At 37.4% G+C, this 22,963-nt stretch overlaps 3 protein-coding genes across 4 annotated transcripts; 2 read left to right on the top strand and 1 right to left on the bottom strand.

Annotated features, from left to right (window-relative positions):
* Positions 1-4: 4 nt before the first annotated feature.
* Positions 5-4,789, top strand: LOC110754187 (leucine--tRNA ligase, cytoplasmic-like). Of its 2 annotated transcripts, none has more exons than XM_088252049.1 (3): positions 5-1,365; positions 1,539-1,582; positions 4,455-4,789. In XM_088252049.1, the coding sequence occupies exons 1-2, from the start codon at positions 5-7 to the stop codon at positions 1,540-1,542; spliced, it is 1,365 nt and encodes a 454-aa protein (XP_088108175.1). In that variant the 3' UTR covers positions 1,543-1,582; positions 4,455-4,789. The 2 variants fall into 2 exon arrangements, with proteins under 2 accessions (XP_088108175.1, XP_088108174.1); XM_088252048.1 differs by lacking the exon at positions 4,455-4,789 and adding an exon at positions 2,825-4,431 and having other exon boundaries at positions 89-1,365.
* A 1,422-nt stretch (positions 4,790-6,211) lies between these two features.
* On the top strand, positions 6,212-9,097 carry LOC110754206 (F-box protein At5g39450). Its single transcript, XM_021955247.2, is given in 3 exon segments — positions 6,212-8,706; positions 8,831-8,844; positions 8,847-9,097. Coding segments are annotated over 3 exon segments (1,896 nt in total). The 5' UTR covers positions 6,212-6,847; the 3' UTR covers positions 8,870-9,097.
* Positions 9,098-11,140: 2,043 nt separating this feature from the next.
* LOC110754191 (cell division control protein 48 homolog C-like) lies at positions 11,141-16,786 on the bottom strand. Its single transcript, XM_021955233.2, has 12 exons — positions 16,633-16,786; positions 15,549-16,533; positions 14,795-15,411; positions 14,531-14,683; positions 14,291-14,407; positions 14,041-14,145; positions 13,830-13,895; positions 13,666-13,730; positions 13,381-13,582; positions 13,073-13,213; positions 12,869-12,950; positions 11,141-11,488 (listed from the first exon to the last, which is right to left on the bottom strand). Exons 2-11 carry the CDS (start codon positions 16,519-16,521, stop codon positions 12,891-12,893), a joined length of 2,499 nt encoding a protein of 832 aa, XP_021810925.2. The 5' UTR covers positions 16,522-16,533; positions 16,633-16,786; the 3' UTR covers positions 11,141-11,488; positions 12,869-12,890.
* Between the last annotated feature and the right edge of the window lie 6,177 nt (positions 16,787-22,963).

Genomic DNA, 22,963 nt, shown 5'->3' with positions numbered 1-22,963 from the left:
ACAAATGACCGATGAGGTATGGGATTTTATCTTTTGTGATGGGCCCTTTCCAAAATCATCTGACATATCATCATCAATTCTGAATAAGATGAAGCAGGAGTTCGAATATTGGTATCCATTTGATCTTCGAGTGTCTGGTAAGGATCTCATCCAGAATCATTTAACATTTTGCATTTACAACCACACGGCAATTATGCCCAAGAAGCATTGGCCTCGTGGGTTTAGATGTAATGGGCACCTCATGCTCAATTCTAAGAAGATGTCCAAGTCTACAGGGAATTTTTTGACATTGCGGCAGGCAATAGAGGAATATTCTGCTGATGCCACACGAATGGCTTTGGCCGATGCCGGTGATGGTGTTGATGATGCAAACTTTGTATTTGGCACTGCAAATACTGCCATCGGACGACTCACTAAAGAGATTGCATGGATGGAGGAGAATTTGAGTGCAGACTCTTTGAGAAGAGGTTCTCCTTCTACTTTTGCGGACCATGTCTTTTTGAATGAAATAAATATCGCTGTGAAAAGGACTGAGCAGAACTACCACTCTTGCATGTTCCGTGAAGCCCTTATCACTGGATTTTATGGTCTTCAAGATGCCAGGGATTGGTACCAGAATTCATGTCGTGCTCAGGACATGAATCGAGATTTGGTGTGGCATTATATGGATGTAGAGACGCGCATGGTTGCTCCAATCTGTCCACACTATGCTGAATATGTGTGGAGGGAGGTTTTGAAGAAGGATGGATTTGTAGTAAGCGCAGGCTGGCCGGCAGCTGATGCTCCGGATCTAATCCTCCAAAGTGCCAATAACTATTTGAAAAAGTCGATTGATGTAATGAGGAAGAAGCTTAGAAAGCACCAGCCAAATTCTAAGAAAGCCGGTAATAATGGTGCTCCAATTTCATCTTCGGTAGAAGGGAAGAAGCTAATAGGCCTGATATATGTGAGGGAGCAATTTGATGAGTGGAAGGCAGATTGCTTGAGGATACTCCAGAATAACTTCAACATAGAGACTCGTACTTTTGCTCCGGACAGGGAGATATTGGAGGCACTGCAGAGTAGTTCTCTTGGACAGGCTAAAGATTTTAGACAAATCCAGAATCTTTGCATGCCTTTCGTGAAGTCGAAGAAGAATGAGGCAGTTCAACTTGGGGCTCGGGCCTTAGATTTGAAGTTACCATTTGGAGAGATTGAGGTACTTAAAGAGAACTTAGACCTGATTAAGAGACAACTGGATCTTGAAGAGGTAGAAGTTTTGTCTGCTGCCAACCCTGATGATCGTGCAAAAGTTGGTCCTCATGTTAAACAGATAGAGCAGAATCCTCCATTCCCTGGAAGCCCAACTACCATCTTCTTGACCCTGTAATTTTAATCCTTTTGGTACTTATCTTATTTGCAATTTGTATCAGAACTGAAACCCACTCCAAGCCCAACTTGGTCCTCTCTAGTTTGTCCTCCTATTTCCTTTTCTCTATTTTAATTATGGATCTGGATGTTTAATTTTGCTTATTTTTTAAATTCCTCTTTCACTGCAGCTAAGGATCAACTACCCCATGACCACTGACTGCTCCACATTTTGGTGAGAATCCTTTATTTTTTATTTGAGTTTTATTGTATTTCAGTGTTTGGGCTTGAATCTATGTCGTTGTTGGCAGAAAGTTAGGTTGTTTAAACCAACTAAATGAAAGTTTCAATTCTGTAGCTGTTTCATATTGATTACTGTTTAGTTTATGGTTCAGATTTGGAGTTGTGTGTAAAACTCATTTTTTCTGCATTTTCTATCTTGTATCAGTTTAAGGATTTTGTTTGGTATTTTCATGTTTTGGGGCTAATCCTTATTCTTGGTTTTGGAGACCTAACAAATGTGACAAATAGATAAGGAAACCGTGATTAATTTAAGGGTGGTGTGCAAAACCAAGTTCTTCATTGGAATTTAAGGAAATGACATCTTAATTATCTGATATCCCTTTTACAAAACATATGGTATTTGGTTCATGTTTATTTATTATACACTGAATAGCATCAAGTAGTTGTTTGGTTAGAAGTCTGGTTTCTTTCCCCCAAAAATAAATCTTACAATTTGTAGATGACACAAACGAGGAAACACATCTTGAAGTTTTGTTTTCTGGAGCTGAGTGTGGCCTCCTTATTGTCTTGAATGAAGCTTGAATTTCTTCATTTAATTATAATGATTGGATCTTTGAGTAAGGTTTCTGTTTTCCTAGTATTAATTAGTTATTCTTTATGCTTTTTGTAATTGCTATAGTAGTAATGGTTATTGTTATAGTACCTGGGTTGGCAAATTAGAAACAGAACTTGTTGTGGGGCACCAGTTCCTTCATGATCAAAACTCTCTATCTGTATCAAACGGTCTCCAACTTTCCTTCGTTAAGTTAGTCATAGGCCACACTAGTGGTAATATTGGCATTGGGATTGGCTGCTTGTTGTGATCTGTACTTTGTATATTCTCCCATTTTTCTGCATTTGTTCTTTGCTTTTATTGATTTCTGGCCTACTGTAATAATATGAGAGACTGAATCCAAGCGAGTGAATGAACGAGTCTGGGGTTTGTGAAGAGCATAGGACTATATAAAAAACACTACCCGGAATAGGAGTCTTCTACAAGTTTTGGTGTTTGATCTTATCATTTTTAATTGGAAATTTATGCCTCTCCATGATCAAAGCTTAGCTCTCTTTGTATCAAAACATATGTGGTTGGTTCTGCATTATCATTTGAGTCGTGCATTGTTTAGAATTGGACTGTCCATAGCAAGCTTCTGCTTCATACATAATTATGACCAATACTGCTCTCTGTATGTAGGCATGTTCGATATGAGAGTCATTTTGATGAAGGAGTGACAAGAAGAATACATATCATGCATGCTCCTGTGGGAGAGAAATGAAAGACATTGAGAAGTAGAATTGTTTATTTGAAGGATTAGTATGCAGTTTTCTTTCTTTTTCTTTTTGAGAAACAGAATTGTTTAGGAACCAAGTATTGTCTATCTGGAGACATGAAGTTAGGAACCAATTAAGTTATATATATGGTTGCCTCAGTAGTTTTTATATATCATACAAAAGAAGCTATAAATAAACTGTTTTTTAAAAATATATATTTTTCCTCTAGCAATCAGGTATGAGTATCGATGGCTATGGTTTTTTTTTCTCTCTTTTCTCCATCTGGGTTGTGGTTTTCGAGATAGGTTTCTAATATGGTTGTAAGATTTCTGAGCAAGCGGTTGAGATTACACCTGATTTCTTGTGGGTTTGTTGATTTCGAGTATCATGAGAAAACAAAAAACCATTTGATCTTCTTGATTATTCGAATAATTAAACTTTGATTTTTAAATTTCTTTTCACGTTCATGACAGTTTTCTCTACTTTCTGTTGATTTTTTATTGAGTCTCATTCATGCTCCCCATTTGTTTTTTTTAAAGAAAAAATAATGGCAGTGGGTTAGTTCTAGGACTCACTAATCTGCAATAATAGAGAATGAGTTTGTGAAAATTTAGGTGATTTACTTATTGTTGTTAAGTTAACAGATATAACTTGTTGAATTTGTTATGGAATGCAGAAAAATGGCCTAAATTTATTTGAATCTGTTCAGTGATAAACAGGTATGGTATCCTGGGTTATGGTTGTTTCAGTATCTTGGCCATGGTTCTTTGATTTGGGGGTTCTGGACTGAGTTTTGATATATGTTTTAATGGGTTTCAAGAACTGATTTTATTATTGATTACTGTGGTTTTGGGTATGATTTGAGTATTGGTTTTTCCTTTTCCTCTGCTTCCTGGTTCATCCTCAAGAGTTGTAGTATTTTTTTAAAATTGTTTTGGTATGGTAATGGTTATTTATTGATCTGATTGGGGCATAGTTTTTGATATGGTCCTACTTCATATTTGAAGAAAGAGAAAAAACAGGATTAGTATTGTTGAAAGTAATATCATGGCAGGTCATACTGGTTTGTTCTATGCCTTAATATCAAGTTGTGAAAGAACATTTGCTGATAGAAACTTGATCGCCTTGATTCATATAGATTGCAAGCACTACGACTCCTTGTCTGTTGTATCTCCTTGTGGCCTGTGTATATAGATGATATAAAGCAGATGTTGCCTTGGTCTAGGCATAGATCACATGGGAAGTTTTGGAGCTATTGCTTCCTTAAAAAAGGAGTACAAACTGTGTTAGCGGTAGTACGTGAGAACTTATGCAAGCCATCCTTTTTCCAGTTTCTGTCTCATATTTTGTTTACAATTGCAACCTATACTGGTGATGCTTTCAATAGTTAAATGATTACTTGCATTGTGACCTCAAGTAGGATACCTCTGTTGAGTTCTATTTAGCTGATTAAGGTGTTACGAAAATATTTTAGCCATTGATAATACACATTCGAATTGTTTTTGTACTTGCTTATGAATTGTTAATACTAATTTGAAATTGTTTTTTGCTAGATAAAAAGTCTAATAGTAGCAATGAAGTTCGTGAGGAAATTTTACGGAGATAAAGGTCTCTCTCTCAGATATGAATCGAAATTGATTTGAAATGCACGTATGGTTGTGTCAAATTTTTGTGGAGGAAGAGCTTCGAAGGAGGCAGCAAGCATTATTTAGTTTTTTTCATTGCAATGTTTGTAATACTTTTGAGGTTGTGTGTAAACTTCTCATATTAAGATAACTAGTTGTTGGAATGCTACCCATATTCAGTGTGGAATGGCATTCTGGTTGATGAGATGAGTTTGTATGCGGAAAATATGAATAATTTATATTCGGACAGTGATGATTTGTCATGCAACTTTCAAGTCGACTCAGGAAAATTAGCATGTGTGGCTTTTGTGCGAGGAATGTATAATTATGCAGAAGATTTCCAGGAATTGAAACCTCCGTAAATTCTTGACTTATAATTTCACGACCCTTCTTTAATACAATGACAAAGGACTTTAAAAGTAAATAAAGTCGTAAATAAATGAAAATACTACAAGAAGTTGTCACCATCTTGGATCACTTCTCATGCACTGCAAGCAGAACCTTCAATTGATCTGGAAGATCAATTGGAAATCGATACTAGAGGTAATTCTGGCAGAGCAAATAACAATGAACCGGCCTTTAAGAAAGGAGTTAGGGTTTGTGTTGAGTTGTTGTTGAAAAAGTTGTGTCTTGTCGTGAAGCATCCTCACCCTTTCATATGTCGTTAACCCTAGCACAGAGAAGATTATTCATATGCTCTCTCTCCCTTTTCTTTTTCCTAATGTTAGAACTGGAATTGAAGTTGGACTATGAAAAGTGGCATTCTTTAGTCTTTATTATGTATCTTGATTGCTTTAGTGCAATCAGGATTCGGTATGTGTTTGATGCTGTTCTAATTGGGCTTTGTAGAAGGTTAGGGTTTTTAAGGATGTGTGCATATTTTGAATAGTGCTACTAAATGAACCCTAAAATTAATTGAGTACACCCTAATATTTTAATTAAAATGTAAAATTAACTAAGTACATCCTATTTAACTACCAAAAATACCCTCGGTACACCCTAATTCACTCTATCACACACCACCCTAATACCAATCGTATTCATAGAGTTTACTAAGTTAATTTTAGGGTTCGTTTAGTAGCATTCTATTTTGAAAGTGATTTTTTCACATTTTTTAAAGATTAGATTTGTTGCTGATGGACGAGTGTTATTGGATCGGCGTTTTCTGAATTTTTTTTTTTGCATATGCAAAAACATAGATTCTAAAGGTTTTAACGAGGGCATTATATCGTGTCGCTCTTTATATGCCTTTGGTTCTATGAATAAATTCTCTTTCTAAAAAAAAAAAGTTCTTCTCCTCTCTTTTTTTATTTTTATTTTTTATATTTCATCTAGACTTTCTTGCTTTACTAGTCAAACATTTTCAAATCTTCTAAATTTATAACACGATGATGAATTTTTTATAAATATATATGAATCTCATATATTCTGAACAATCCCATCAATTGAGGACAATCTAAATGAAACAATAAATTTAATATTTGTATAATAGAAAAAGTTTCTTCACAAACACAATAGAAAAACTTATTAAATGCGCATGAATAAAAATGGAGAAAAAAAAGAAGGAAAAGTGATGGAGTGTCAAGAAAGTCCAAACATAAGCATGGCCCACTCCCAATATGATATAAATCAACTGTTATTTCCACACTACATGGTCAAGAATCATTGGACTAAACAGTCTTTTTCTCTTTATAGTTTTTGGTCTCTCTTAAGCTCAATTGAATTCAATTCAACTTTGGCTGGCTGCTCAGACAGAGAGAGGGGGAGAGAGAAAGAGAGAGAGAGAGCCTAAAGAGATGAACTTTGATTCATTGGTGATGACTTTGACGCCATCCAGTTCCTAGGTTCTCTCTCATCCTTCTCCACGGTTTCTTCTCTCCTTGAACCTGTTATATTCTAGTTCTTGTGTGCAGATTTTTGATAGGTCCAATGATTTGGGAATCTAATAAACACCAATTGGAGTTTTGGAAGGTCTGAAACATACCCAATTTGTATTTTGTTTCTACCCTTATCTCATACATGGTGCTTCAATGCAAGAAATGAAAATTTTGAGGCAAACCCATTTCAGTTCCAGGTCTGATCTGTAAACTTTTACTGTCTTTGGTTGACCAGAAAAAAGACAAAATTTCTCCATCTTGGTTTTGAAAAGGAGGGTTTTGAAGGAGTTTCAAGGGTGGTCCACTTGAATTTTTCTTGTCATCTTTTATCTGATTGTTTGCTTTTGCTTCATAGCTTCGTGTATGTTATGAATCGTGAATTATGCATATATAGAAATAGATTTCTAGCTCTGTATTGAATTTCTTGTTATTAGTTGAATCATCATGTCCTCTGAATCCTGTGGGTCGAGCTTGCTTCTGGCTCTGTCAGATGATGTGTTTTCTATTGTCACCTGGTCCCTCTCACCTAGGGATATAGGCAATCTCAGTCTATGCTGCCGTAGTTTGTATGCACTCATGGAGTCCGAAAAAGTGTGGCAAATCCAATGTGAAATCGTTGGAATTGTACCTCTTCAAGACCTTGTTCAGTGGCGTAAGGCCGTCTCATCATACAAGTCACTTTTCCGCTTTCTCTTTAGTGTTCAGCCACTAATGGGAATATGGGTTCATCAGAATCCAGAGCTTGGCAATGTAGTCTATGTCATGCCAGGTTTTGTTTCTGTTGTTGGGTGCCGCATAATACCTCAAGAACTCGGGCCGTTAGGCATTGAAGACGGTCCTATTCTGTGGGCTCCTGTATTTGAAATTATTGGTGATTTTGATGGCTCCACATCCTTTTTTCTACATGGAAGGGAGAAGGGACATGATTATGTTTATCCTGGTTTTGTGAAATCTATCGGCAGGTCATGCAATGTGCTTTTGCTTGAGATCGAGCCTAGACTACATAAAAATCAGGGTAAATCATTGCATAGCAAGAGTTTTGTTCACCACTCAGATGAGGAGTTGTCAAGGAAGATTTGTAGGTCAAATAGTGGACTTTCAAGGTCGCAGAGGGTGTTTGGACAGAGTGAGACATTGGTGCCCTTCAGTCGATTGGCTTTCAGTGACAGAAGAAAATTACTTGATGTTATCACGAGCCAAATTCGTCTAAAGGTTCCTGATGCAGCAGTTGGGCCACTCTTTCCTCGGTTGAGGGATAATGATGAGAACTTTCAAAAGGATTTGGTGCTCTTATTGGAACGAAGATCAATGCTTATTCAAATGCATAAGCTTGGTGGAGGTCACATGGATTCGAAGGCAAGTAGTCTGCTGCCATCTGATCCCTCTCAGCTGCAATTGAGTGAGATCAGAAAGAGTCTTGATCGGTTAAGTGGTTCTCAAAACTCTATTAATGGGGATGACGGTCACAGACAGTGCAACAGGAGGAAAACTCTTAGCAAGTACTTTAGGGACAGCCTCAATCAGATCTTTGGGAAGTCGATCGCAACCAATGCCAACTCAAAGAATAGTTCTTCGAGCAGTGAGAATAAGCACGCATCCCTTGAGGATTTTCTGAGTTCAGGTGATACAATAGGATTGACTTTACATGCTTCGCATGTGAAGTTATCTTCTTATCGAGCATGGCCAAACATGCATGACAGTCGATTTGCCATTTACAGATTGCCCTTGCGGATCCCAACTGCGGAACAAGAATATGCTGGTTTATGGGGAGGGACTTTTGGTTGGCCTCCTGGGAAGTCGTCCAAAGACAAGCCTGGAAAGGCTCTCTTCTTTCTTTTGCTTTCTTATGAGGAGTGCCAGGGGCAACAACTTCTAATTGCAACCAAAATATTAGAGGGTACCCACTATGTTCTGCATCCTAATGGCTCAGCCATGTTTGTAGTTAATATCGATGAACCTTCATTCGATCCATTCCCTTGGGATACTAATGCAGATGCAGATTCCCTTGCTGTGAATATTAAGGATGTTTTTAAAGGGGAGGGTATTGCAAATGGGTATGGGTTTAGGTATCCAGGCTCGAAACCGGGTTCTCTCTTTGTATTTCAAGATGGTCAACTTGCCTTCATTTGGAAGGAGTCTAGGGCTGTCTTGACTTTGCAGAGGCTTAACTTGCAAGAGCTTTTAAAAAAAGGTGAAAGGGTGCCTGCGCTACCTCCAATTGCTAATTTTTCATATTTGACCAAGTCTTACTCAAATGTCTTTGCTGAGTTCCCAAACACCTCAACTTCTTGGGTGCCATCAAGGTATGCCTTATGCCTTGCCTCCATTGAAAATCCTTGTACTATTTGGGGTCTTCCCCACTCCCCTAAATAATTACATAAATGTTGTCTCCTTACTTATATCGTTTGCTAAATTCTATTGAAACAGGGAGGAGCAATCTGATCCCTAGGTGAACACTATAGATGAGGCCTTCTTGATACACATGAAGCCAAAGAAAAAGTTAGAATACAAAGAATTATTAAAGAGAAGATGTGGTGGCTCTGTAACTTCTCTTTTCTTCTGTATGATAGGAGTTTGCTTGCTGTGGTGAGTGTTGAGGTTTTCAGCATGATTATCTCCTTGTTTCAACTTTATTTTGTGGCATGAAAAAAATATCATTGATTTCATCATGATTTATTAATCATCATTGAGAAATGAAGGAAGCCAAAACGAAATAAAACTTAAGGTGTTTTTTTTTTTACATGCTCAGATTATTGGTTTAGAGTTTCTTAATGAATAAAAAGAGAGATAGAATATAGAGGTACAAGGAGGTTATAACATGAGATGTGTTTGTCCCCAAAGTTTCTTTATTTTTTTCGCAAAATAAAGGACTTTCTAACCGTTCTCAAACGTTTTTCGCAAAATTTTCTTATCACGGAACATATTCATACGGTCCTTGTATGTTTTAGCACAAGCATAAGCATCGTTCCTTATTCCCTCTAGTTCATTGAGTTGGAGTTTTCTTTGAATTCATGCTTTGTCTAGAATGAAATTAGGTTGTTTGATAGCCCAAAAAGCTCTATTCTCTAACTCAACAGGCAAATGACATAACTTTCCATACACAAGTCTGTAAGGAGACATACCAATGGGAGTTTTAAATGCAGTGCAATAAGCCCATAAACCATAAGTGAGTCTTAAAGACTAGTCTTTCCTAAAGATATTTGAAAGAAGATACCCAAAACTAATTAATATTAATTAAAAAGGAGGATAATTAATGATTTTTTTAATTGAAGCGATAATATATTATTGAGGCAAGTTACATAAGAATTAGGAAAAAGCGGACATTGTTCAAAAGGATGAGGTTAGCAAATCTACACATAAGGGTTTGGTTGTCGGATTAACTGAGTAGTCTATTTTCTTTAAGCTAAAAGCGTTTAGAAGGAACCAAAACCCCTCACAATCATTTCTCAATGATAAATAATAGCAGTACAACGTTTATGAGTAGAACATTTCTCAATGACATGTAACAACATGTTCTTAGCGTCTTCCATGATAGATATCATCAAAGATATATCCATAAGTGGATTCCCAAGTGTTGGACTTGCTTAGGGTTTATTCAAAGTGTCGTTGGAGCCGCATGCTGTTGGGACCAGCTTGCCATTCAGATTTAAATCTGGTTTTTTTTCTTTTCAAATTTAAATCAACGACATATATTGATTTTTGAATGTTTTAACAGTTAAAACCAAAAAAATAAAATAAAATCAATCTGTTACATTTTGCCATTTATTATCACAAAAATAATTCCGGCTCGAAAATCTTGGGGCCTCGATCACGTGAGGCTATTGAATCTCGATTCAAGAACATCAACGATGAATGCTCTCTATGGAAGACTTGTCTGAATAAAGCCAACGTGAGGTTATCAAGTGGCAGAAATGGAAGTGACTTGGTGAGTAAGTTATCTTCACACTTGATGACCGACGAATAAATCTTAAGCTTCCTTAATCCCCTCACCTAAATCTTCTTCTCTCTATCCATTCCCTCCTATCTTAACTTTCTCGGCTTTCGACCCAAAAAAAAAATCATCTCTTAACATTCAAGTTTAGCTGGCCTGCAAGTGCACTGCTACAGGAAAAACACAGTATTTTCACTCTGCTAGAAATTTTGACATATATGACATTCTATGGTGAACATAACTGTGAAAGTAGATTTGGAGAGGTGAAAATACTAAATGCCATAGAAAATTTGAAGAGAAGAATAAAAAGTAAAGGGAAGCTAAAATCTTGGGCTAATTGAATCCTAGACGCTACGAAATCACTCGAGATGATCTTCTGTTGACCTGAAGAATCATGACAATCCTATGTTATGGCCTCAATCTCTAATTGGGTGGCAAAACCAACTTCAACACTTGGCTTTCAAGGATAACCAAAGAAGGAATCAAAAAGGAGGAAAATATGCAAATCACGTTTATTCAGTAATATTTTATGCAAGCCCTACTCTTTCATTTATCAGAAAATGCACTTGTGGAGAAGAGTCTTTTGTCTGTTTCTGGTGTTGAAACTGACAGGTTCAACTATATGATTGCATATTGTGAGACTCAAAGCCATCGTGTGAGTTAATAACATTGATCTGAAAATCAAGTGAGCACTGTCAATTCAAAGCCATAGTATCAATTACCCGACTCTTAAGAAACAAATGTAGGTTCCACTTTCGAGAAACCACTTTCGAGAAACAGGATAGAACTGTGAGGAGGCTTAAATGTGAAATTCAAGATAAGAAAGTTATCATTAGAGTCATGGCATTGTACAGGGAACGTATTAAAATGGGAGATCTCAAGTTTCCAGTCCAACAATAAGAGCATCCAAGCACACATCCAATGATGAACAACTGTAAAGAATTCTCACCAGACAAGTGAGCAGCACTAAAAATAGCTGAGCTTATCAAAACTGCTGACTGCCATTTCATAGTGGACTAAATTGACCCTAGTAAAAATCACCTGTAAACAGTTTCTTCCAGCACGGGAGTGACAATGCAATATACAAGGACAGAAGCAGCTTTGGAGATGTTGCTGCGTACCAGGATTTCTTTGAGTACAGGGTTGTTTATAGCCTGCAATGATATCATGTAAAATAAATTACTTGAAGGAGGAACAGAGTTTCCATAAAATTGAACCACTGATCAATGTATTTAGAGAAATATATATATAAGCTGTAATATTTGAGAAGAATTTGAAAAGGCAAAAACCATTTATAGGAAAATCTAGAACAGCTAGAAAATAAGCCAACTTCTTTGGAAGTTTCTTCTACTTGCATTAAGGGGTCAGATGATACACATTGTTGAAGCAACTGCTTAGAGTTATGGGTTAAATTGCATTGGAAAACATATATATTGAAGAGGTCAAGAAACACGAAATTAGAGATATAGTAAATCAAGATTGATTTGGGAAATTTTTAGTGACTTAGATTAGGCTTTTATCCCCTTATTCATTTCGTCTTGGGCCCTTTCAAAATATTTTACTTCTTGTCTGATGCAGTTGTGAGATCATTTTATCTTAGATGCAAAATTCTTAATTCCAATTGTAAAAGCCTCTTCTACCAAGCCCTATATGATTCTAAACTAGTTAAAATCAAATTGCATCGACTTACTCATAAATAGTGAAATCAAATGAAAATAATATCAGAAAACAAAATTATTGAAAACATAACATTACATTATCTGAAACATTTTATCAAGCACTGAATAATGTTAAGAGTATTAGCTGCAGAATCATCTCAGCAAACCAAGTCATTGTCAGTTTGTTCAGTTTTGGTTAGCAGAGCCATTGTGAGCTGTTACAACAGCCTAGAGTTAGTTTAGCCAAGGCTCTTTAAGATTTGTACTGTGTAATGGTTAATAAGTCAATGAGAATCAGTCGCCTATACAATTTCATCTCTCAAATTCTCTATGCACTATGAATCATGACAAATGAAGAATACAACCTCCTTCCTACAACTCATCATCAATTACTATGAGGTCCTTGCATAACTCATCCATCATCAGATTGGTTGTATTATTCTCAAAAACCATTTAATTTAACATATTCGGATACCTAAATCATTGTACCTTCTATCATTTGTATGACAAATTATAGAAGTGTGTGTTCTAATGCCTAAATCATTGTACTTTCTTTCATTTGTATGACATTATAGAAAACGTTCTAGGCAAAAGAAATCATATAATCAAAAGTTCTTAAAACTAAAGAGAGGGCATATATTGGTCTTCCTTTTGTTCAAATAATTAGCTTACCCAATTGTAAAGAAGGTACTTGTCCCAGTTTCTGCTTACCATTTTTTTCTTGGATGAGAAAGTTCTTTAAACATTATAACAAAAGCAGAAAACCAAAATCAGTCAAGTTTATTATGCAAACCTCGGGCCCAACAACACTGTCAGCAACGAAGGAAGTAAGGAAAACAACATGAATAGAAAGTATTAGGGACATTTACAACGTACTCTTCAATGGGACATTTCTGGCTTAGGCTTTGTTTCTTGGTGCTTTGAGGCTCTCTCCAAATTTCTGGTAGTATTGCATTTGCTGGTCCACCATATGGACAAAGCAATGGGAAATGGAATTTTAAATTTAGTGTTACGAAAAACAAAAAGGAGCGAAGGAATTGTTCGTTGAAAGTATTAGGCATCTGAAAATCAAATCCATACCTTGTCTGTTACAGATGGTGCAATTTTAGCCAGTGCTTGCTCAAAGTGAGTGTCTTTGATAGTCCATGGAGATGCATCTGAACTCCTCTCAGGTGTGGATGTCAGTTTTTCTTCAAGAGCAGCCATAGCCGCTTCGTTCATCTGCAAGGATCAATACGTTAGAGAGAATCCCAATCACCTTTCTTCTTCCCCAACACTCAAACAGAGGTAACGGCAAATGAGAGAGGAAAAATCAGCTCTAAAATCAAATAATAAACTAAATATTACAAAGCAAAACAAAGCTTATATAATTAAGAATATAGACAAACCAGTGCAGCAAGATCAGCTCCACTAAAATTTTCACAAGTTTCCCTTTGTCCAATCTCACTGAGATCTACACTGGCATCTATAGGCTTCTTCCTTGCAAGAGCTTTTAAAATCAAACCACGCTCGTCTTTTGTGGGCGGGGAGACATAAATAAGTTTACCAAACCTACCGGGCCGCAAAACAGCACGGTCCATGACATCGGGTCTGACAAAAGGTATAACAGCATGTAAGAAATGCATAATGATAATTATCACCACCAACACTGAACAATGAACAATGAGTCTTACCTATTAGTGGCACCAATAACAAATACACCCCGCCGCTGCTCTGCACCATCTAACTCTATAAGCAACTGCAGTTGTAAGAAGTCAGTTCTTTGTATCCATAAATGAATGAAAACGAGTGAGTTTGTAAGCAGTGAGTTAAAGATTGCCTTCGCAAATTATTTTACCTGGTTCAATAGCCGTTCAACAACCCATCCTCCTTCTTTCCCCCGCTTTGTTGTTAAGGCATCAACCTATCAGTAAGTGAGGGGAAAAACTTGATCACGACAAGCCAGTAATCTATGCTACTTCATATCATTGAATGTTCAAATCAAAAGATAAAATTCTAAAGAAGCTGATGGTAGCAATAACAATTGGCAGGAAGAGAGAACCACAAACCTCATCGAAGAAAAGTATGCATGGTGAGCATGTCCTTGCGCGACTAAACAATGTCCTAACTGCCAACTCACTTTCTCCAACATATTTATTCAGAAGTTCAGGGCCCTAACAAGATAAGAAAAGCCATGTCAATCAAATGGATCCTCTCAGCTTATCCAAAAACATGCACTGTAATATCTATTGTTACAGTGACCAAAATAAAGTAACCTAACAAATCAAAAGTGTCCTATAGGAAAAGTCAATGACTGACCTTAATGTGAATGAAATTGGCTCCTGCTTCATTAGCGACAGCCTTCGCTATCAGTGTTTTACCACATCCTGGAGGCCCATAGAGCAAAAATCCTGTCTCTAAATCTACTCCAAATTCCTGAAACCACAAACCATTTCAAAATCATAATTAGCCACTTGATTGCAGACTTAAATAAAACAAATATATAGAATAAGGTACAGGCAGCAGAAAGTATGAAGCAGTGAAAGAACAACAAGATACCTCATAGTTCTCAGGATATTTAACACGCCTAACTATATAACGATCAAATTCCTGCCTTAAAAGATCTAACCCACCAACATCTTCCCATTTTACATTAGGAATTGCAGAGAATCCTTCCCTTTTTGATGAAGGCTGAACCACTTGAACTGCTTCCTGCAGGAACTCACATGATAACACTGTCAAGTTGAGAAATTTCACGAAGAAAGCATACTAAATGTTTTTTTTATTGCAATAATATGTAGAAGAGAATATGTAGCAAAACACCTCAAAATCAGCCATACTGATAGTAAGCTTTCCCATTTCTTCAGGCGACCATGGTTGTCTCCACCACTCTTCATTGCACTCCTCATTCATAGAATCTATAGACATATCAGTCTTCCTCTTGTGTATAATCCTTTTCATGGCAATGTTACCAGCCCTGTCGGCCAGGGCTGCCAAATCAGCCCCAACAAACCCTGGTGTAGACCTGGCTATTTTAAGAAGATCAAAAGAACCTTCAAGTCTTAGATTGCGTGTAAGCACAGAAAGAATCTGAACCCTGGCATTTTCATCTGGAACACCTAAAACAATCTCACGGTCAAATCTCCCAGGCCTCCTCAGAGCATGGTCAACAGCATCAGGCCTATTGGTAGCTCCAATAACAAGAACATAGCCAGACTTATTATCAAAACTCTCAGAGTTGGAATTTGCATCAGCCGGTTGTACAAGACTGTGAGATTCATCCATGCAAGTCATTAGTTGTGTCACGATTCGCCTCTCCATTTCTCGTTGCAAACTTTCTCTTTTTGAAGCAATTGCATCAATTTCATCAATAAATACAATTGAAGGGGCAGTTCTATAAGCTTTAGAAAAAAGCTCTCTTATATTTTCTTCAGATGCACCTAAAATTTATGACGTGACAACAGATTACAATTCACAACAACATAAATTAAAGGAAGATAAAAACCTTAACAATAACAGGGTTTTGCAGCTTTTTAATTCAACTCATTCAAACTTTTGTAGTGAGTAATGCTAATACCTGAGACACCAGAGACGACTTCTGTAGCAGAAATTTTATAAAAGGGAATGCCGGTTTCATTGGCAATGGCATGAGCCAATTTGGTCTTGCCACACCCGGGTGGGCCGTACAACAGAATCCCAGACATTGGCCTGACTCCGAGCCACCGAGGCAGCTCGGGATGGCGCAGCGGCACAATCACCTCCATCTTCAGCTCCTCTATCACCTTCTCCATCCCACCTAAGTCACTAAACCTCGGCCCCTCGCTTCCCTTCACCTCAACCCCTGTAGAAACCGAGCCCTTGGCTTCAGGTGTTTGCAATGTCTTTGGCCGCCCTGGCCCTCCATTTCCACCCATTAACTCAACTTGCTCGCGCCCAGGAAGCTCCATTTCTACATTCTTCTCCTTCTGCTCCTCGGCTGCCTTGGGCTTCAAGGCGCTGTTCGATTCCATATACGATGCTCGGAGACTCGATTTCATCACATCAAACTCCGGGTCCACTTTCTCGCTATATATCGCGTCCTCCGACGTCGACACAGACCCATCTTCATCAGCATCATCATCAGAAGAAGATGTAGATGGACGGTCACCATTCTTTTGACGAACCCTTCTGAGGTGAGCAGACTCCATTCGCTGCAATTTATCCTCGCCCTTACTGGCAGCACGCTTCCGCCTTCTCTGGGAATTGCTTTGGCCGTTTTCTTCTTCTTCTTCTTCATCTTCATCTTCATCTTCTTCTAAGTCACTGACATGGATTAGGGTTTTGGATTGCTTAAAGGAAGGCGAGTCTAGCGTTTGCTGGACGAACTTGGTGAAAGACTGGAGCTTGATGCGGTGGTAGTCTCGGTAATTATTGCGAAGTTGGTGGACGATTTCGTCCAGAGAGGAGGAGCGAAGGTGCTTGAAGGTCTCCAAACGACAACGAAGAATCCTCTGCTTTTGTTCAGAGAGCGACCTCCCTCCTCCGTCTAACCTTTTTCCCGTCTTCTTCATCTCTTAGTTGCTCTGTTGTGGCGGCGAAGAGAAAGAGAGAGAGTTAGCAGAGGAGATGAAAGCCAGAGATTGAGTGACGAGATGAAAGACAGAGAGCGAAGAGAAGCTGACCTGAGAGGAGCGAGGCGGAGGCGGAGGTGACGGCGGGTCAGTTCGACTTCTCTTCTTTCTTCTTCTTTGTGGCCGTTTCTTCTCTGATTCAAAACGTTGTTGGCCCTCTCCTCTCTTTGTCAAACAAGAATTTTTATTAAAAATAGCCCAAATTTACCCTATACTTTCATAAATATCAATTTTTATAAAATCTTTCAAAAATAACCAAACACTCAAATTTAGCCTATTGTGTGTAAATGAGCTAATATTGTGCTTTGCTAGAAGGTTAGATAGTTAGCTGCCTACTGATTTAGCCTATTGTGTGTAAATGAGCTAATATTGTGCTTTGCTAGAAGGTTAGATAGTTAGCTGCCTACTGAGTGTAGATGGAGCTCAACTCCTTTTGTATCTTGTACTTCTCATTGATAGTGGATTCTCTTACTGGCTTGGTCCTCCAGTTTTCACCATTGTTGGGTTTCTGGGTTAACAAATCTTTGTTTATGTTTATATTCATGTTGTCATTAGTTGTACTTGCTGCATCTTGTTCAAATGACATCAGTACACTAACGTGGATCAATATTGTGTTGCACTGTATTGATCCATAATCACAAGGGTTTCTGTTTGTATTAATACGTGGTGTCGTTTTTATCAATCTAGTTTCATGAAGTCAATTCCATTTACTCACTGCATATGCTAAGTAATTAAACACCATGGTTGTGCATGTGTTTATGTTTCCGCTTATTATTTCTTAGCTGGGCTTAAATTTTAAAAAGATAGCTGATTGGCATATAGCCTACTTCACCCCCCCCCCTCTGTAGGCTTTTAGAGCCTAGGGCCTGTTTTACAAAGATTGTTTTTAGGAGGATGACGAAAGATAATACTCCCTTTGAGGATTCAAGAAAAAACCTTGTGAACAAAGTGGGGCCTCCAATAGAGAGGATCGAGAGAATGCACAATTATGTGTGCATTTACTTAAAAAGTTTTATGAGACAAACCTCAAGCTTAGTGCAACCAAAACAGTAACATCCAATCTAATTTTTACAGAGTTGGTTGGCTTACAAGTTGAAATTGAGAAGAAAATGAAGGATGCTAATCATATAATGCAAAGGGTGGCTGGTTCAATGAAGCTGAAATTTGATAAATATTGGGGCAGTTTTCAGGGTGAGAGCAAGCTTGTGTTTTTAGGCCATGTTCTAGACCCTAGGTGGAAACTAGAATTCCTCAAAATTAGTTTCCATAATCTTAGAGCGGATGAGACAAGGGTTGAAGGAGTTGTTAGTGAGGTTAAAAAGTGTTTGCTCATTTTGTATAATGAGTATAAATGGGTTGATGGTACCCTTGAGGTTGAACATCAAATGAGGTAGTTAATGATGCAATTGATGACGCCATTTATGGTGACGATGTTCAATCCCAAATGGTAAGGGACATGTTGCTAAAAAGGAGAGAACAACATCTTGTGGAAATTTCTAATGATGTAGATAAATATTTTGCATATCCCTTTGAAGACCCTAGAATAGAGGGTTCAACCTCTTGGATTGATGGAAAGGGAATCAATCAAGATATACATTCCTTTCAAAAGGTTGCCAATGATGTTTTTTCAATCCCAAGTTCTACCATGGCTAGTGAGAATGCATTTAGCCTAAGTAAGAGGGTTGTTGATCCTTTTAGAAGTTGCTTGACACCTAAAATGGTAGAGGCATTAATGTGTTCTAGTGATTGGCTTAGGGCCGAATGATTTAACTTCTACAAGAAACCAACGGAAGATGAGGTTGAACTCTACAAGGAATGTGAAGAAATTGAAATAAGTAAGACATTTAAGCTTCTGTTTTTTGAATTTCAGCTTATGTTTTTTTACATTTTAGCTTTTGTTTTCATTTATTTAATTGATTATTCCTTTTTATTTTGTAGTATCCTCTAATCCACAAGCTTTTACAACAACTACAACTCATCTACCACCTCCTTTTTGAAGAATATGCCTACTCATGTGACATGCAAGAGCTTCTTCAATTGTTTTTTGCATGTACTGTTATGCTTCTTCAATTGTTTAATTTGAATTTCTAATTTGATACAATTTCTTTCACTATTGGGTTGTATTTAATTAGACTTTTTGAAGTTTAGATTGTTTAACTTTCATTTCTTAGTTTAGGTTAAGTTTGTATTTAATCTTGACTACCCCATGTTTTTTTATATTATTTGTTTGTGTTGTAATTTTGAACTTAGGATTGTTTCAAAGTACTTTAAGTTGTTTAGGTTATTTTAAGTTGTCTAGTTAGGTGCCCAAGTTTTGAAGAATTATGTTGTAATTTAGAACTTTGGATTGTTAAAGTTTCAACTTTCATTTGTAATTTTGAACTTTGGTTATTTGCTTGTTTAGGAACTGCCCAGTTGAAGAAATATTTGTAGAATGTAAGGCCATCTCCAGTCATGGGCCACATGTCAAATATAGCCTGCAAAACCCAAAATTTTTTTAGCCCTCCAACCAGGCTACTTGTAGCCCAGCTTTGGCCTAGGCCAAATTTTTTGTGGGTCCATCGCATGTGCTTTTCAAGAAGAAAAAGTATCACATGTGGGTAAGAGCATGAAACATCTCGTACAACTGCAGATCCAACATCCAATATTAAAGTTACTTTAAAAAAAAATTAAAACCTTTTAAAATGTTTTAAATTCTTTTTGTGTTATAAATCCATGGAATGTGGATGACTACCATTGTATCCATTATCTCCATTTTTTATTGTTTTGTAACATATGTTATTAGTATAGTAATTAGTAGCCTTTAATTTATATTTAGTGGGTTAATTTCCTATGGTTGTAAGCCTATAAATAGGTACTTATCAAAGAAGAAGACAAAAAGTTCATAAAACAAATTCTCTGTCTTTCTCTTCCTCTTATTGGTCTCTACAATTACCCCTAGTTTTATAACATTTTGTTGAATATATATATATATATATATATATATATTGATTATGATCATTGGAGGTCAGAACCTTTGAAATGCAGCCTATTATTATTATTATTTTTTAAATTGCCTTTGTTGGCTTTATTATTATTATCTTTAAAAAAAATTAAAAACCTAAAATATGTCTATAAATACCTCAAAATTTCTTAAAAAATTTTCCCACTCATTTCATTCCACATTTCTTACAAATTTATTTTCTTTATTTATTTTGTTATTCATACTGTTTGAAAAATATCTCGGACTTTGAAGGGACGAAATTAGTCACGAGTGGAAGATGAACATCTTTGTAAGGTTTTCATAAAAGTCTCCGAAGATAGCGTTGTGGGTACTAACCAAAAAAACATTGGGCTTTGGGAATACATCTCTCAAAAATACACAAAGGCATCATCAATCCTTCCATTTACAAAGGATGTAGATAAAGTTGTGAGATATTGAATCGAAAACACTCCATTTATTGACATTTGAAGATGAATATAAGAGATGCCACGTCGAAAAAAATCTAATCGGAAATCTAGATAGTTGCTCTAGGACCGACACGTGTCACTTGAAAATCATATCCGAAAATTATTAAGATTCCTTTAGGATAAGACGTGCCACATGGACACAAAATCTTATCAGAAATCTTGTTAAATGCTTATCAACGTACACGTGTCATATAAGGAATATTGTCTCTAAATAGTAGTTTAATTAAATTAAACAATACATAGTTGTGGAATGTATGAGTGTTGTAGCATAGTTTTTTTCAAAATAATAAAATACAAAGGACCGTAAAATATAGCCCTACATGACTGGAGATGGAAAAATTTAACCCTACACTATTCTTTAAAAAATTAATATTTTGGAGGGCTAAATTTATAGCCCTGGATTACATTTAACCATATGATTGGAGATGGCCTTAAGTTGTTTAAGATTGCTCAGCTGTTTAAATATCCATCTCATATTTAAATTCAATGGAACTGCCGAGAACAAGCCCAACTGGATTCAAAAAAACTAAGCCCACTTAAAAAGTACTCAAAATTAGGCCCAATAACCACGTTTGCAAAGGGTTGGTACATATTAGGGCTGAACAGATTCAATCAAAAGTCTCGGTCAAATCAAATTTTGGCATCTCTATAGGCAATCCGCTTCTCTCCATTTTGGTAGTCGGCTTCCCTAGCTCGATTCGGTTGTTGAACTGAAGCCACCCTTCATGAAATATTCAAATAGAACTGGTGTTCTAAATTCAGTAAATCACAATAGCCCACCCAAAATATAAATAAATATCAAACTTATGTGGCAATTGATGTGTCATGCCAAGTCAATTAATGAATATCGCTGTGTCAATTAAAAAACAAATTAAAAAACCCTAGCTTCCTAGTAAGTGGCCTCATGGCAACATTCATTAATTGACATGGCATGACACATTAGTTGCCATATAAGGTGGTCAGCTAAAGTGGTCAATGTTGTGTCTCTAAATAGCGTTACTCTATCAAAACATATCCACTGGTATAAGCCTAGGAGTATTTGTATTTATTTGTCCTTCTAATTTAGATTAAATAGCATCGAAATTTAAAAAAATAAAAAAAGTTTAGCGGAGCCCTTTTAAACACGTGTGTTTACAGCCCACACACCTGAGAACTAATTGCTGAAATGGCAAAAAAGAAAAAAAAAAAAAGAAGAAGAAAAAGAAGAACTAATTGCTGAAAAATATAATGTTCACATTGAAGAACAGAACAGTTTTTTTTTTTAAAACACATTTTGACCTATGGAAAAAGAAGACTTGAGGTTAATTATGTTATTGTTGCTAATGTTATAGATAAATTTAATAGGAAAAAAAGAAAAAAAAGGAGTCTTTGATTCACCAGGTGTTTGTGCCTGATAAATCACAGCCATGAGCTGGCCGAAGGAGCCCTTTCTCTCGGCCCTGGCATTTGTTCGCAGAAGCTGAAACGCAGCGTTTCGCCAGGGCATTTCGCCTTCTTAAAAATAAAAGAAGAAATGCTAAGGCATGATCATCCCGGCCTCAAGCGTAGGCCGAGGCCGAGGCCGAACAAAATTGCGGCCAAAGCATTAAAAGCGAATCATCACGTGACAACAGGGTCCTAGGCTTCATTTAATGAAGTAGTGCATGTTTAATGCAGCAAACCCATTGGCCACAAAGAAGCATTTAATGCATGAGGAAAGGTGGGAAGTGACTGAAGTCAGGATTTGGTGATGAAGATCAGAGTGATTAGACGTGGACATTCTCACAAGAATTCTGACAGCCTGAGATGTTGGTTCACCAGCTATCCAGGCCATAAATGCGTCTCCACGGCCAGAGGCTCAGAACCCACTATCAAGAGCGGCGGCCGAGATTCACCGGGATTTCTGGGGTCTCACCACCATACTTCACGATCCCAAATGTCGATTGGACTGCCCACTTGCACTAATCAGACTCCACTACGCGTAAATTCAGCCTCGATTACTCATCCAGGGACTCTTCCTATAAATACAAGACTCGAGCTACATTCAAAGGGTTCAACACCAAAACAAGCCTCCCACGGAGCAACTTATTTTTTCCTGTAATGCACTTTCAATATCTTTACTTGCTTTCCTAGGAGTAGTGGTAGATTGTAAGCAAAATCCATTCATCAATATATCATACGACCCTTGATTTTCAAGGCGCCGGAGCACCATCCTTGTTGTTCGTTCACTCACCCCATATATCACACGACCGTCGCTCCCTGAGCAGCGCGCCGGAGCACCGCCCAAAACCCACCACCAACACCATCACTCGACGGCCTTGTAGTTCAGACCGTGAACCTAACAGCCGAGACCAGTTCCTCTCTCGGCTACAATTGTTTGACTAGGAAGACAGATCAAATAGGCGCACCACTCATCCATCCAACACTCATCAACACATCAACGCACGGTAAACCGTGCTGGCACGCCCGCGCACAACCGCACCGCACCCAAAAGCAGGAAACCCCGTGTTAACGCACATCCCCTCGGCCCGGAACTCCAAGCCGTGAGATTTGCACAGCAGACACCAGGACAACTTGGAATAAATGGCAATTCATATGCTACGCGTTGAGGGATGGAGGATTTGAACACATGAGTTCTAGTACCACTGGATTTTTCATTGGCGTTGAACACAGGATCAGCCCCTCGCTCATGTTGGCCGCCCTATTTTCTTATCTATACGACCTGCAATTAGGGGCCAATTTGTATTGGTTATAATTCAAAAGAAAAAGAGGCACAACTAATTCTATATAAAACTTATATCTTCCTGGACTCTCTGAGAAATCTAACTAAATTCTGATTGTAAATCTGAACAAATCTTTTTTTCATCCTCAAAAATCAAAATAGTATCAACAAATTTTTCAAACTTATTATTTTGGCCTAACTTATGCTGAATCAGTTCAACAAATTGTCCCG

Source organism: Prunus avium, chromosome 4 (assembly GCF_965620075.1).
Source record: "Prunus avium chromosome 4, drPruAviu1.hap1.1, whole genome shotgun sequence".
Taxonomy (NCBI): Eukaryota; Viridiplantae; Streptophyta; class Magnoliopsida; order Rosales; family Rosaceae; genus Prunus; species Prunus avium.
This window is presented reverse-complemented; position numbering and strand designations above follow the sequence as displayed.